The 14456-nt window shown below is 48.4% G+C and overlaps 1 protein-coding gene across 2 annotated transcripts; it reads left to right on the forward strand.

Moving 5' to 3' along the window:
* On the forward strand, nucleotides 1–12268 carry Ccdc42 (coiled-coil domain containing 42). Of its 2 annotated transcripts, XM_048366259.1 has the most exons (7): nucleotides 1–83; nucleotides 349–454; nucleotides 794–898; nucleotides 2275–2472; nucleotides 7740–7961; nucleotides 8132–8290; nucleotides 12055–12268. In XM_048366259.1, the coding sequence occupies exons 1-7, from the start codon at nucleotides 1–3 to the stop codon at nucleotides 12130–12132; spliced, it is 951 nt and encodes a 316-aa protein (XP_048222216.1). In that variant the 3' UTR covers nucleotides 12133–12268. The 2 variants fall into 2 exon arrangements, with proteins under 2 accessions (XP_048222216.1, XP_048222217.1); XM_048366260.1 differs by lacking the exon at nucleotides 7740–7961.
* The last annotated feature ends 2188 nt before the right edge of the window (nucleotides 12269–14456 follow it).

Here is a 14456-nt window from a genome sequence, read left to right on the forward strand (position 1 = left end):
ATGAGCCTGGGCATTATGGAAGAAGAAGACCTGGCCGAGTACTTCCGACTGCAGTATGGGGAACGACTGCTGAAACTGCTCCAGTGAGTGTCTAGGGGCTGGGTCCACCAACAGCCAACTTGTGCCTTACCTTCCAATTGCCCCTCTTCTCCTGTAAGCCCCAATCACCTTGCCCCAGCACCCTGACATGCTTTGCTCCCCCAAATGTCATCATGCTTCTCTTTCTCAACACACTGTTTGTTTCATTCTGGTGGGGGGAGAAGATCCCTTCCCCCGGGACCCTCCTGTACCAGCCTCCCCTGGCCTTGGGCATAATCTACCTGTCTCTCTTGTCCATGTCTTGGGCAGGAAGTTCCCCAGTGTGGAGGAGCAGTCGGATTCCCCATCCATCCGACTACTGGAGAAGAAGAAGGAGGCCAAGATCATGCATCATGCCATGGAAGAGAAAAAAGAGGTTGGGGAGGAAGGGGAGCTCAGGAATGAGCATGGGGGATACATAATAGGAGAGGGGTCTGAGGGTTTGGAGAATTCATTGGATTGCCCTCCACTTTGTGGGAAGGGGCCCCTGGAGCTGGGGTCCTGCTTGGTAATTCTGGTCTCTTTCCCTTGGGGAAAGCAGCAATGATCTAACTCTTGGGGTTCCCAGTGTTCTGGGAGGCTCTATGGTGAGCCTCTGAGAGACCTTCCACCCCTTTCTAAGTCTGGAGATAGAAGTTCTGGGGCAGATGATGCTGGGGTATTCTTGAGTCTTCATGTCTGTGTCTTCCTCACCTCTGTTCCTGCACCCCCAAAGACATTTAAGCGAAGGATGGAAAACCTGAACCTGCGCTGGGAAGAACTTGGAGTCAAGGAAGAGCAGCTGAAGGCCCACATCCAGAAGTTTGAGCAGTTCATCCAGGTTCAAAGAGGGAGGAGTACATGTGGGAGTCCACACTCTGCAGTCAGGCTGCTCACCCTCCTCCTCCTCCTCCTCTTCCTCCTCCTCCTCCTCCTCCTCCTCCTCCTCCTCCTCCTCCTCCTCCTCCTCCTCCTCCTCCACCACCTTGTGGGTCCCTCATCCTGGTTAAAAAGCATTCTCAGTGCTCTAACCACACCTGGCACTGCCCCAGGCATTCATGTCTCTCCACTTACATTTGCAATGTCCTATCAACACCAGTTGTTGCCCTCTCTGGATGGCTGTTCCCTACTTCCTTGCTAGTACCTGGGGCAGAGTTTTATCTAGTGGATAGATAGGTGAATTGGTAGATGAGTAGGTGGACAGACAGATAGGTGAGTGAGTGGATGGATGAATGGATGAGTAGATGAATGGATAGAGAAGTGGATGGATACATGGATGGATAAATGGGTATGCCCCTGTCAAGGATAAGCATTTGGGGGTATATTAAAGAATATTAAAGAAATATTAAAGAATATTAAAAAAAAAAAAAGAAATCCTATCCTGGTTTCTAAAGGAGCCCTGAAGGGCCTGGTTTGGCTGCAGGAGGCTAATTCCTTACTGATCTTAAGCCACTTTTTTTTTTTTTTTTGCCAGTCCTGGGGCTTGGACTCAGGGCCTGAGCACTGTCCCTGACTTCTTTTTTGCTCAAGGCTAGCACTCTGCCACTTGAGCCACAGTGCCACTTCTGGCCATTTTCTGTATATGTGGTGCTGGGGAATTGAACCCAGGGCCTCATGTATACGAGGCAAGCACTCTTGCCACTAGGCCATATCCCCAGCCCCTGCCACTTTGTTATACTGTGTGCCTGACTGTGTAGAGCAGGATTTTGGGTATCTGGGCACGTTTCTCTTGGGGTCCAGTTAATCAGGACCAGAGAAAAGCTGGTGTGGCATGAGATTTGGAGAAAGAGGTTCTCCAAATGACTTTCAAGGAGTCAGTAGCTGTTTGCCTGTTTGGTTGTTTGTTTTTATCCCAGAACTGGGGCTTGAACTCAGAGCCAGAGCACTCTCCTTTAACTTTTTCACTCAACACCACCACTTTACCATTTGAGCTACTTCCAGCTATTTTTTTTCCTGGTTAATTAGAGATAAGAGTCTCACAATCTTTTCTTGGCAAGCTGAATTTGAACCGTGATCCTCAGATCTCAGCTTTCTGAGTAGTTAGGATTACAGGCGTGAGCCATCCATGGAAATCCCTTCGCTTCAAGTGCCTTCAATAACCAGACTTGAGCTTGGCCTGTCCTTCAGGGTGGTCTGAGCTCTGAAGATGTGGGAAACTGAGGCCAGACCCCAGGGAGGCCAAAAGGTTGGCTGACCACATTACCTCCCTCATCCCAGGAGAATGACCAGAAACGGATCCGAGCCCTAAAGAAAGCCAACAAGGAGCGGGACCTGAAGAAGCAGCGGCTGCGGGAGCTGGCCAAGGCCAAGCAGGAGATGGCGGCGCTGCGGCAGGAGCACCAGCGGCTCAGCGTCAAGCTGCAGGACTATGCTATCTTCAAGAAGTACCTGGAGAAGGTGGTGGAGAACTCCGAGGTGGGTCCCAGGGCAGAAGGGTTGGGCCTTGGTCCTCCCTTCAGCACCCTCCTTTATTCCAGGACCCGGGATGGTGGGGGTGGAGTCCAGCTTTAGCTGGCTGGCCTTGGGGGAGCCTCAAGGATCCCAGAAGCTCTGCAGGGATGGTCCCTCTGCTCTGAGGAGAGGAGCAGTCCTGGAGGGCAGCTGGCCCTGAGCCTTAGTGAGGCAGGTGTTTCTCAAAAAGTGGGGGGGTCCTGGTGGATCCTTCGTGTGTTTTTGTGCATGCAATGGTAAAATGTGCCTGCATGGCTTGTGGGTTTCTTTATGTGTGTGTGTGTGCACATGTACACACACACAAATATGCACACATGTGTGCACACATGGGCTTGAACTCAGAGCCTAGGCACTCTCCCTTAACTTTAGCACCCAAAGCTGGCACTCTGCCACGTGAGCCACAACTCCACATTTGCTTTTTTTTTTTTTTTTTTGGCCAGTCCTGGGCCTTGAACTCAGGGCCTGAGCACTGCCCCTGGCTTCCTTTTGCTCAAGGCTAGCACTCTGCCACTTGAGCCACAGCGCCACTTCTGGCCATTTTCTGTATATGTGGTGCTGGGGAATTGAACCCAGGGCTTCATGTATACGAGGCAAGCACTCTTGCCACTAGGCCATATCCCCAGCCCAACACATTTGCTTTTTATTAGTGGTTAGTAGGAGATGAGTTTCACAGACATTTCTGCCTAGGGTTGACTTTTTTTTTCCTTCTGAGTTGGCTTTGAACCAAGATCCTCAGACTTCAGCCACCTAAGTAGCTAGGATTGCAGGCATGAGCCATGGGTGCCAGGCTTGGCATGTGGGTTTCTTTTTTTTTTTTCTTTTTCTTTCTTTCTTTTTAACCAGTCCTGGGGCTTGGACTCAGGGCCAGGGCACTGTCCCTGAGCTTCTTTTTGCTCAAGGCTAGCACTCTACCTCTTGAGGTCCAGCCTTTTCTGTTTATGTCGTGCTAAGGAATCGAACCTAGGGCTTCATGTATGCAAGGCAAGCACTGTACCACTGAGCCATATTCCCAGCTCATGGGTTTCTATCAGAGAGAGACAGAGAGAAAGAGAAGAGAGAGAGAGAGAGAGAGAGAGAGAGAGAGAGAGAGAGAGAGAGTTGAGATGCAGATTTAGAATACCAACCCAAGATCTACCTGCAGCAGTGTGTGCCTCTTGTCTCCTCTTACTCCCTCCTCCTCTTCCTCTTTCCCCTTCTCCTTCTCTTCTTCCTCCTTCTCTTCCTCCTCCTTCTCTTCCCCTCTTCCCAGTGACTTTTGTTTACTGGAGACTAAATTGAGGAGAGGACGAGGAGACACATCCAACCCACCACAAATCTTTAGCACTTTTAGTGTTTGGCCACATGATGGCCTTTTCCCCTAGCTTCTGGGGAGATTGGAGAGGTCAAGAAAACTCTCAGGGTCTCACAGCTTGTAAGTGTCAGAACCCTGTGATTTTTTCTCCCCTCCTCATTCTTCTGTGAGTCCCATCATGCCAAGAGAGCTACTCACATCCAGGCCATGAGGCCAGAGGTCAGGGAACTTCTCTGCCCTCCACCTGCTGCCCTCTTGCAGTATTTGATGCTGTATTGCTCCTCCATAACACGAATGTAAACTGTGACTCTAGAAGGCCTTCTATCTCTTACCTCTACCCACTCTCTCCAGATCCTTCCTTACAAATCCCAGGGTCTTTTTCTCAGGACAATTCCTGGGCCTCCCTGTAGACACCCCCACATCAGTAACCTGCTCCCCAACATGGGAACAGCAACAGGGTCCAGCCTAGTATTTGTTTGAAGGGCACAGCCAGTGGCCTGTGAGCATCCCAAAGGCCAAAGGTACATGGCTTTTTAAAGTCCCTGCAAAAAAGCCAGGTGCCAGTGGCAAATGCCTATAATCCTAACTATGTAAGAGGCTGAGATCTGAGGATGACAGTGTGAGGCCAGCCTGGGCAGAAAAGTCTGTGAGACTGTTTTCCAATTAACCACCAAAAAAGCCAGAAATAGAGCTGTGGCTTAAGTGGTAGAGTTCTAGCCTTGAGCAAAAATGCTCAAGGACAAAGCCCAGGCCCTGAGCTCAAGCCGCAGGACTGGCACACACACACACACACACACACACACACACACACACGTCCCTGCAAAAGCCAGGCACTTGTACCACCTACCTACTCAGAAATTGCTAGAGTATGGCTCAAGTGGTAGAGCACCACCCATGAGAGAGAAAAAAAAAAAAGCTTTCCAAGAGATAGCATGAGGCTCTGAGTTCAAGTCCCAATACCAGCTCCCCACTCCCCCCAAAAAAGTCCCTTCAATTCTATACACAACAGTGGCCTATTTATTTATGCATGAACTCCAAATCTCTGTTATTCCCTCCATTCTGCGGCACTGTTAGGGCTGGAGGTATAGGGGTGGAGTGCTTACCCAACAATTCCCAGTGCCACAAAAATAAATAATTACCCGCTGAAGATAAGTCATTCACTGAATGATTAAGGGGTTTGTGGTAGAGAAATGTGAGCGAAGGCCACCATATTAAATCAGCAAAGTTCTAAGATCTATCTCAAAATCAGAGCTAGTAAAATGAGCAAACTGGCCCTCCTAAACATAAGCCCAGAGCCTAACCCATCCTGTCCACAACCATCTGCTTCCTGCCTCTCCCAGGCCTGCCCAGTAGCAGGGTCCCACGCTGGTGAGTGACAGGCCCACCGGCCCACAGCCAACCAGACCGCTCCATAGCTCCTTGACTCCGCCCCTTCACCCCGTCCCACAGTTTGTTATCAATCAACAGATCTGGTCAATTCTGCCTCCCAAGTATTTCTGGAATTCAGCCTGGCCCTTCCTCCTCCAGGGTCCATCTGGAGTCAGTGCAGGGCCATTCCCCGCCCCTCCCCCCCAGCTTGAAGCGTGTGCACAAGCACACGTGCATGTATGCTCTCTCTCCCTTCCACCGGCCTTCCTGGTCTCTCTCTATCTTTCCTGCCTCCTTCCTCCCTCTTGGTCTCTTTCTCTCTCCCTCTCCTAACCTCCCCACTGCTCCCCTCTCCTCTTCTCTCTTCTCCCTCCTCCATTTGTTTCCTCTTTCTTTTTCTCCCTTTCTCCTCTCTCTCATTCCCTTTCTTCTTTTCTCTTCTCTCCTCTGTCTCTCTCTCTCTCTCTCTCTCTCTCTGTGTGTGTCTTTTATCTGTCTCCTCACCTCTTTCCTCTTTATTTTGTTCATAATACTTTTAGGCATACTGGAAATATAGAGAAACAAAACAGCGCCAGGCACTCTCCACACAGCTTTGTCAAATCTTAATATTTTCTTGGTTCATTTTTCCTGAAGGAAACGCCATTGGCAGTTGAAACTCCCATGAGCCCTTCCAAATCTCATTCTTCAGCCTTTCCAGTAGCTAGGATTACAGGTGTGACCTTCCTGCTTTTGATTTCAATGACCTATTTTTTACAAAATATTTTTATTATAGAAAAATACGAGCATATACAAAAGTAGAGAGAAGAGCTTATTAAGTATTTATAAGTAGTTACATTTTATACTTATATGAATATTTTTACTAGGTGCTATTACCTTGAACCTCTCAAATAAGCCCTCACACCCCCATTTGTCATTACCTAAGCAATTCCTCCGCCTGCATTTGCCTGACTGCCTTCTGTTCATATCTCCAGTTTTACTTCAGCCATCTTTTCACCTGAGAACTCTTTTCTGGCTGTTCCCACCTTCTTCAACACTAGTTAGAAGATATTCTCCCCAAAAGGTTGTGTGTGTGTGTGTGTGTGTGTGTGTGTGTGCATGTGTGCACACGCGCGCACACATGTGCCATTACCGGGGCTTGAACTCAGGGTTTCATACTCTTATTTAGCTTTTTCACTCATGCTGGTGCTCTACCATTGAGCCACATCTCCACTTACAGCTTTTTGGTCAATAATTAGAGGTAAGACTCTCAGAGATTTTTTTTCTGTCTTTGCTGTCTTTGAACTACAATCTTCAGCTCTCAGCCTCCTGAGTAGCAAGGATTACAGGCATGAGCCACTGGTGGCTCCAAAAGGCATATTTGAAGAAATGGTAGTTCCTAGATACCAGTCTGTCACTGGAAAATGCCAGGATGCGAGGAAAGCGCTAAGTCCCCTGGTGGCTGGGGGGCACTTTGATGAACCCTTGGGGAGAGGAGAATGGCATCTGGGAACTGGAGCTCGGATGATCTTATGAAGAGGGTGGATGGCCCAGCTTTGGTGCTGCTGGCGGAATCTGTGGGTTTGGGCCTGAGCATGGCATGGTTCTAGACCATGCTGGAGGAGGCAAGCTGACCACTAGCAGGTCATCTGCTGCACTGGTGCGCCCTCTCCAGTCCCTGCTTCTCCCACTGCAAATGTTGAACAAATGCACACAGAGCACTAGGTTTGGGGCTACTGCTGCAGTCTCCAGTGAGCCCAAACTCTCTGAGTGCTGAATGACTTATTTGCTCCTCTGTCCTTCCCCATGTCACCCTTCCCTGCCTCCCCGCTGTAAACTTCAGAAGAGCAGGGGCTGGCCTTCTTATCTCCTGCTGGCCTGAGCCTTTCAGTACAGCTAAGAGCTTGGGAGTAATTCTCAGTGCATCTCCAAATTCCTCCCAACCACAAACCTCTGCCCACAATCACCTGGGGGAATCTGTTACAAAATCAAGATACCTGAAGCAACCTTAGGGCTATTATTAAGCTGAGCCTATAAGGGTGGAACTTGTCAGCTATCCCCTCTTGTAAAGCCCTCAGATCATTCTAACTGCAGCTAGGATTGGGTGCAAGGGTCAAGAGGCTCCAGTGCTGGAACCCCAGCTTCCTCATAGTCCTATCTTTGACTGTGGCCCTGGGTCTGCCTGCCCTAGGTGGCCAGGCCTGGGGATGAGGGACTCAGGTGGCTATAATGGGCCCCCTCTTTTGGTTTTTGTTGGGTGGGTGGGTGGGTGTGTGCGTGCGGCGCGCACACGCATGCAAAAGCGCCATTACTGGGCCTTGAACTCAGGACCTATGTGCTATCCCTGAGCTTTTTCACTCAAGGATGCTGCTCCACCACTTGAGCCACAGCTCCACTTCTGGCTTTTTGGTGGTTAACTTGACTTAGGCATCCATGGGCTTTCATGACCTAGCTGTCTTCCAACCACAATCCTCAGATCTCAGCCTCCTGTAGTAGCTAGGATGACAGGCCTGAGCTCCAGGGCGAACTTTGCCCTGGCCCTTGAGAGGCCTGTGTGCCATGACCCCAAAGCACACCACCCCCACCCCGGCTTCAGTTCGAGGAGATCCATGAAGTGATAGCGCGCTACAAGACACTGGTGAGCATGCGCCACGACCTCATGCAGTCGGCACAGGAGGGCCAGGAGAAGATCGAGCGTGCCAAGGCGCGGCTGGCCCGCTACACGGAGGAGAAGGACGACGAGGTCCTGCAGCACAACAATGAGCTGGCGCGGCTGCAGATGCGCTTTGACCGGGCCCGCAGCGATGTCATCTTCTGGGTGAGCAGCACTGGCCTGGGGTGGGGGGGATGGCGCAGCTCTCTGGGTGTATGATAGCTGTGATTGTGTGTGCACACATGCACACCTGTGATCTCACATACACCTGCACTCTTTATCTCACACACACACACCTGCACTCACATACCCATCTTGCCCACCCCCCTCCCCAGGAGTCACGCTGGGCACACATCCAGAACACTGCCGCCAAGAAGACTCTCCTCCTGGGCACCATCAAGATGGCCACGCTGAACCTCTTCCAGATTGTGAGCAAGCAGCAGAAGGAGGCCGCCCAGGTGTCCTTGGAGGACACACACAAACAGCTGGACATGGTAGGAGGAGGCCTGAGCTTGGGGCCAGGTGGATGGAGGGAGGGAACCAAAGAGGCTCAGATCCTGGTTTAACCAGAAAGAGTGGAGGTTCTGGACTATTACTAGCAGCAGAATCACCAGAGGGGAGCCAGGAGCCCATGGCTCACAACTGTAATCCTAGCTATTCAGGAGGCTGAGATCTGAGGATCACAGTTCAAAGCCAGCCAGGGCAGGAAAGCCCATGAGACTCTTAACTCCAATTAACCCACCAGAAACCCAAAGGTGGAGCTGTGGCTCAAAGTGGCTGAGTGCTAGCCTTGAGCAGAAAAGTACAGGGACAGCGCCCAGGCCCTAGACCTGGACCAACAAAACAAAACCAACATGCAACTCACCAGGTGGGGGATGGGGATGGGGAGTTTTGCTTCTTCCCACTCCCCTGTCGAACTCAGATCTGCCATGAAAACCTACAAATCTGCAGTCAGCAAGTTCCCAAGTAATGCTGAAATGTTTCCAAGGGTTATTGCATAGTTCCTTCTGACCCCAAACCACAGGGGACAAGGGCAAGGACCCACTACTGAATTCATTATTTGTGAAAAAGAATTTTTATTAAATTCCAGGAGCCCCTGTAGCTATCAGAAAGCTTGAGTTAGAAACCCACTCTTTTGTTAAACAGCAAAATTGGCAAATTGAGACAAGTGTTAGTCATGTTAGCACCAAACTAAGGATGTTTCTAGACATAATGAAAAAGTGAAAAGGAGATAGATTTCTCATTGAATGATTCAGAGTTCTTTATGCCATCCATGTCCATGTGCCACCTGAAATCACAGCTGGAGTGATATATAACCCACTCTGGGGAAAAGTGCCCTAGATGCCTTGGTAGTTCTGGCATTTAGGGAGCCATGATGAATTATTTGCACCTTTAGAACACTCCTAAGGACTAAGAATTGTTGTTGCTGTTGTTCAGACATTGCCTGGCACAAAAGTATTTGGTGAACAGATGTGAAACCCAAGCCAGTTAAAAGTGATCGCTCAACAGGCCCTAGCTACAGGGTGATTATGAGGAATGGAACTCGGGGAACACAGAGAGCTTCCTCCATGACTGGCTGGGAAGAATCAAATACTCAGCTTGCATCCTTAAGGCTTATTGTATGAAACTGTTTTACATTCCACAGGAGGGGATCTGCAAGAAAGATACTTCTAGAGGCAAATTTTTACTTTTATTTCTGGTAGCAGGATACCTTCACACATTTATTTTTATAGGTTACTGATGATAGTTACCAAGTCCCAAACTCAAAGTTTTAAAATATTTGTGTAACCAATTCATTTCAAAACAAGCATAAAAATTTTTTTAAAAAAATATGTTAACTGGTCAGGTGTTGACGGCTCACGCCTATACTTCTAGCTATACAGGAGGCTGAGATCTGAGGATCTTGGTTTGAAGCCAGCTGGGGTAGAAAAGTTCATGAGACTCTGATCTCCAATAAATTACAAAAAATCTGGAAGTAGATCTGTAGCTTAAGTGGTAGGGTGCTAACTTTGAGCAAAAGAAGCTCAGGGACAGCACCCGGGGCCTGATTTCAAGACTCAGGACCAGCAGGGGGAAAAAGTTAACTGAAATAACACTTTGTTAAAAAAAAAAATTAGCCCAGCAAAAATCCATTTTAGCCAGGCACTGGTGGCTCACACCTGTAATTCTAGCTACTCAGGAGGCTGATATTTGAGTATTAGAGTTTGAAGCCAACCAGGACAGAAAGTCCATGAGACTCTTACCTCCGATTAACCACCAAAAAGCCAGAAATGGAGCTGTGGCTCAAGTAGAGCACCAGCCTTGAGTGAAAAAGATAAGGGACTGTGCCTAGATCCAAAATTCAAGACCCATACTGGCATGTACAAACTAAAAAAATACAAGCATTTTGTGAGGAAAGTGTCAATGTTGGACACTTGGATAAGTTTCCTTAACATCTAGCCTAATAAATAATAAGTGGGCTGTTCATTGTATTATGGCAGCCCATCATAGAAACCTGAATAAAAATTGAATCCAGCCAGGCACCAGTAGCTCATGCCTGTAATCTAAGATACTCAGGAGGCTGACATCTGAGGATTGTGGTTTGAAGCCAGCCTGGGCAGAAAACTCCCCATGAAAACTTTTCCCCCCCTGCTTCTCTTGAGGTTTGAGCTCAGGACCTGGGCTCTGTCCCTGAGCCTCTCTGTGCCCAAGGCTAGCATTCTACCACTTGAGCCACAGCATTGCTTCCTACTTTTTGTGTTTCTGTGGTACTGAGGAATCGAACCCCGGGGCTTTATGCATGCTAAGCACGCACTCTACCACTAAGCCACATTCCCAACCTCCAATGAGATTCTTTTTTTTTTGTCACTTATTTATTTATTTATATACTTATTTATTGTCAAAGTGATGTATAGCGAGCTTACAGTTTCATACATTAGGTCTTGGGTACATTTCTTGTACTGTTTGTTACCTCCTCCCTCATTACCCCCTCCCCCTCCCCCTTTCCCTCTCCCCTCATGAGTTGTTCAGTTATTTTACACCAAATAGTTTTGCAAGTATTGCCTTTGGAGTCATTTGTCTTTTTATCCTTTGTCTTTTGATTTTTATATTCCCTTCACTTCCCTAATTCTAATACCAGTATATACAGTATCCAGGGTACTCAGATGAGATACAGTGATAGCATGGGTACAACCACAGAAAGAGAATACAAGAGGATCATCAACAAAAGAAGCTACGGTTTCACATGGCATGTTGAAAGTAATTACAACAGCCATATAACACTCGTTTCCATAACATGGAGTTCATTTCACTTAGCATCATCTTATGCATTCATAGGGGCATAGCTATTAGGCTCTTGTGATCCTCCAATGAGATTCTTATCTCTAGTTAACCACCAGAAAATTGGAAGTGGCACTGTAGCTCAAAGTGGTAGAGCACTAGCCTTGAACAAAAAGAGCTCAGGGTCAGTGCCAAGGCCCTGAGTTCAAAAATAAAAAAAAAAAATCCAGGGCCTCACACATGCTTAAGTACACACTCTACCTCTGAGATACACCTTAATATAAAGATGTAGAAACTGGGCCAGGGATGTGGCTCAGTAGTGAACATGTGCCTAGCATGTGTGTGGTCCTGAGATCCATCCCAGGCACTGCAAAAAGAAGATAAAACAATGAAGGAGGGTAAGGTAGGCTAGAGGAGAAGAGGAAGGGGGGAAGGGAAGGAGTAGGAGCTCCAAAAGGATGAAATGATCTCCCCAGAGCTGCACGGGGAGCCCAGCCGGGTCTCTTGACCTGCATGGCAGTGCTATGTCATGCTCACTGCAAGCTCATTAAAGCAGAAGTTAGCAAATGGAATTTAAACTTGCCTTGATGATTCAAGAGGACCTTAACGAGCATCAGATCTGGGTTCCAAGTCCGTGACCACCTCAGGGACTTTGAAGTTGGCAGGGCCGTCTGTGGACCCTGCCTGTGAAAGGCTTTTATTCATGGCCCATGTGGGATGGCCTCCCTCGCTTCTCCTGGGCTGATTGATACTGTCTTTGCCTCTAGGAAATCCCAAATCCATCCTACTCTGGATGCTAGAAATTGAATCTCGTGGCCTTACTCAATTGAGTAGTAGCCTTGTGACTCAATTTCTCCTGGAAAAGCTATCAAATGAGGCTATGTGGCCATGGGTGAGGGCAGGCGTGCGAGAGAGATGCCTTGATTCCAAGGAGAGGTTCTGTCTCGGAACGGGGAAGCCTCTGCTGGTGGGGTGAACCCTGATCTCCATATCTTCTCAGATCCAGCAGTTTATCCAAGACCTATCGGACATCTGGGCAGAGGTAAAGAAGAAGGAACAACAGCAAGTCCGGGTGTGAGGAGGAAGCATGGTTCTAGAATGTTCTGAGATATGAGACTGACCAAGTTTTTGGTGAGTTTGTGGTCCAGCCACAGAGGATCTGATCGCTTTCTGCCAGCGAATACCTTGCTGTTGTCCCCACAGGCTTCTGTCTATCCCAGCCCTGAAAACATTAAAGGTTATAAGACATTTGTTCCAAAGTTGTCTCTCTTTCTCTTTGGCCATTTGTTCATGGAGAAAATGTTTTAAGCTGGTCACTTGGGCAGCTGAGGAGCTAGAAACCAGGCCTTAGGTCTTAAGTCTGGGATAGGGTAATTACAGTTCAAGGGACTTTTCTCTCCTCTGACACTTTTTTTTCTCTGTGTGTGTGTGTATGTGTATACCTGTGTGCATGTGTGCAAGTGCCAGTACTGGGGTTGAACTCGGGGCCTGTGTACCACCCCTTAACTTGAACCATACCTCCACTTCAGCTTTTTTGCTGATTAATTACAGACCAGACTCTCATGGACCTTTCATCCAGGCTTTGAGCCTTGATCCTCAGATCTTAGTCTCTTGAGTAGCTATAATTACTTGTGTTTTGTTTTGTTTTGTTTTCCAGGCCTTGGGCTTGAACTCAGGGCCTGAGCACTGTCCCTGGCTTCTTTTTGCTCAAGGCTAGCACTCTACCACTTGAGCCACAGTGCCACTTCCGGCTTTTTCTATATATGTAGTACTGAGGAACCAAACCCAGGGCTTCATGTATACGAGGCAAGCACTTTACCACTAGGCCATATTCCCAGCCCTCCTTTTCTTTTTTTTCAGTTGGTATTTCTAAACAGGATACAAACACTCACTTGAAACTACAAAGGCAGCTTCCCAAGTTAGAGTTCTGACAGGACCAGGTCAAAACCTCACTCCCTGACTTTGGAGCAAGCCCTGTTCCCTACCTCCTATGCACCTGAGAACATGCAAGCCAGTGCCAGTATACCAGCGGCTCCCAGCAGGGGACTGCTAATGTGCAAAAGGACAGCCCCAAGGCTCAGGAGCATCTGAGCAGGAGAGTAAAGCCAGCAATGAACCAAATAGAACTAAATAGGTAAAATCTTGACCTTTTAGTCAAACCCCAAATTGTACACTTCTAAATCAACAGTAAGAGCCTAAAAGACAGATGTACAGAACATGTGCTGCCTGTGCATTGGTGTCATGAAAACCCTGTGGGAGTCAGGAGCCAGTGGCTACTCAGGAGGCTGAGATCTGAGAATCAAGGTTCAAAGCCAGCCTGGGCAGACAAATCTAAGTGACTCTTATCTCTAATTGACCAGCAAAAATGCCAGATGTGGAGGTGTGGCTCAAATAGCAGAGCACCAGGCTTGAGTGCAAAAGCCAAAGGAGAACATGGGGTCCTGAGTTCAAGCCCCAGTACCCAGCATGAACCAACCCACCACCACCAACAAGAAGATTTGCCTTTGGAGCATTTTACATAGTGAACCTTCAAATTAGGGATGTTCCATCTGTATATAGATACATATTTGTGTGGATTATGTGTAGGTATGGTATCTTTTTCCTTTAGCCAGTCCTGGGGCTTGAACTCTGGGCCTGAGCACTGCACCTAAGCTTTTTTTGCTCAAGGCTAGCGCTCTACCACTTGACAACTCTACTTCTGGCTTTCTCGGTGATTAATTGAAGATAAGAGTCTCACAGATTTTCCTGCCCAAGCTGACTTTGAACCAGTCTCCTCAGACCTCAGCGTCCTGCGTAGCTAGGATTCTAGGTGGGAGCCACTGGTATGGTGTCTCTTACTGTGCATAAGGCTTTGTTACCAGAGGGAGATGAGCTCAGGCAGCAGTGATGCTGAGCTGCTGCCTTCACCCCTGGAGCTTGAAGTCAGTCCACAGGGAGGTAAGTTGGCAAGGAGGCATGGAAGAAAACCTGGGGAGATCAAGAAAAAAGGTAGAAAGCTTAGGGTCTCCACTCTGAGGGAAAAAGACAGAACTTAAATCGGTTCTGAGTGTTTCTGAAGTGGGGGCCTGTGGGTGTCCTGCAGAAGCTGGATTCCTTCATCACAGAACTGGACACACACATCCAACCCCTGTGGGAGGAGCTGGAGGAGAATCTATGAGAGAGGCTGAGGCTGACAGAGCAGCAATGCCATGTGTGAGCCACAGCAGGGCTGCTGCCTCACTTCCGCCCTCCAAACCTCCCACAGGAAGCTCTCCATAACCCACCTCAATAGGAAACATGCAGAAAAAGGAATTCTGGGGAGTGGAGCTCACACATCACAAGAATCGGCAGATCATCCTCTCCACTCTGTGAGGAAACCCAGCTATAATGGGGCTGGCCTATCCAATCAGACCTGTCTTTGGA

Source organism: Perognathus longimembris, chromosome 17 (assembly GCF_023159225.1).
Source record: "Perognathus longimembris pacificus isolate PPM17 chromosome 17, ASM2315922v1, whole genome shotgun sequence".
Taxonomy (NCBI): Eukaryota; Metazoa; Chordata; class Mammalia; order Rodentia; family Heteromyidae; genus Perognathus; species Perognathus longimembris.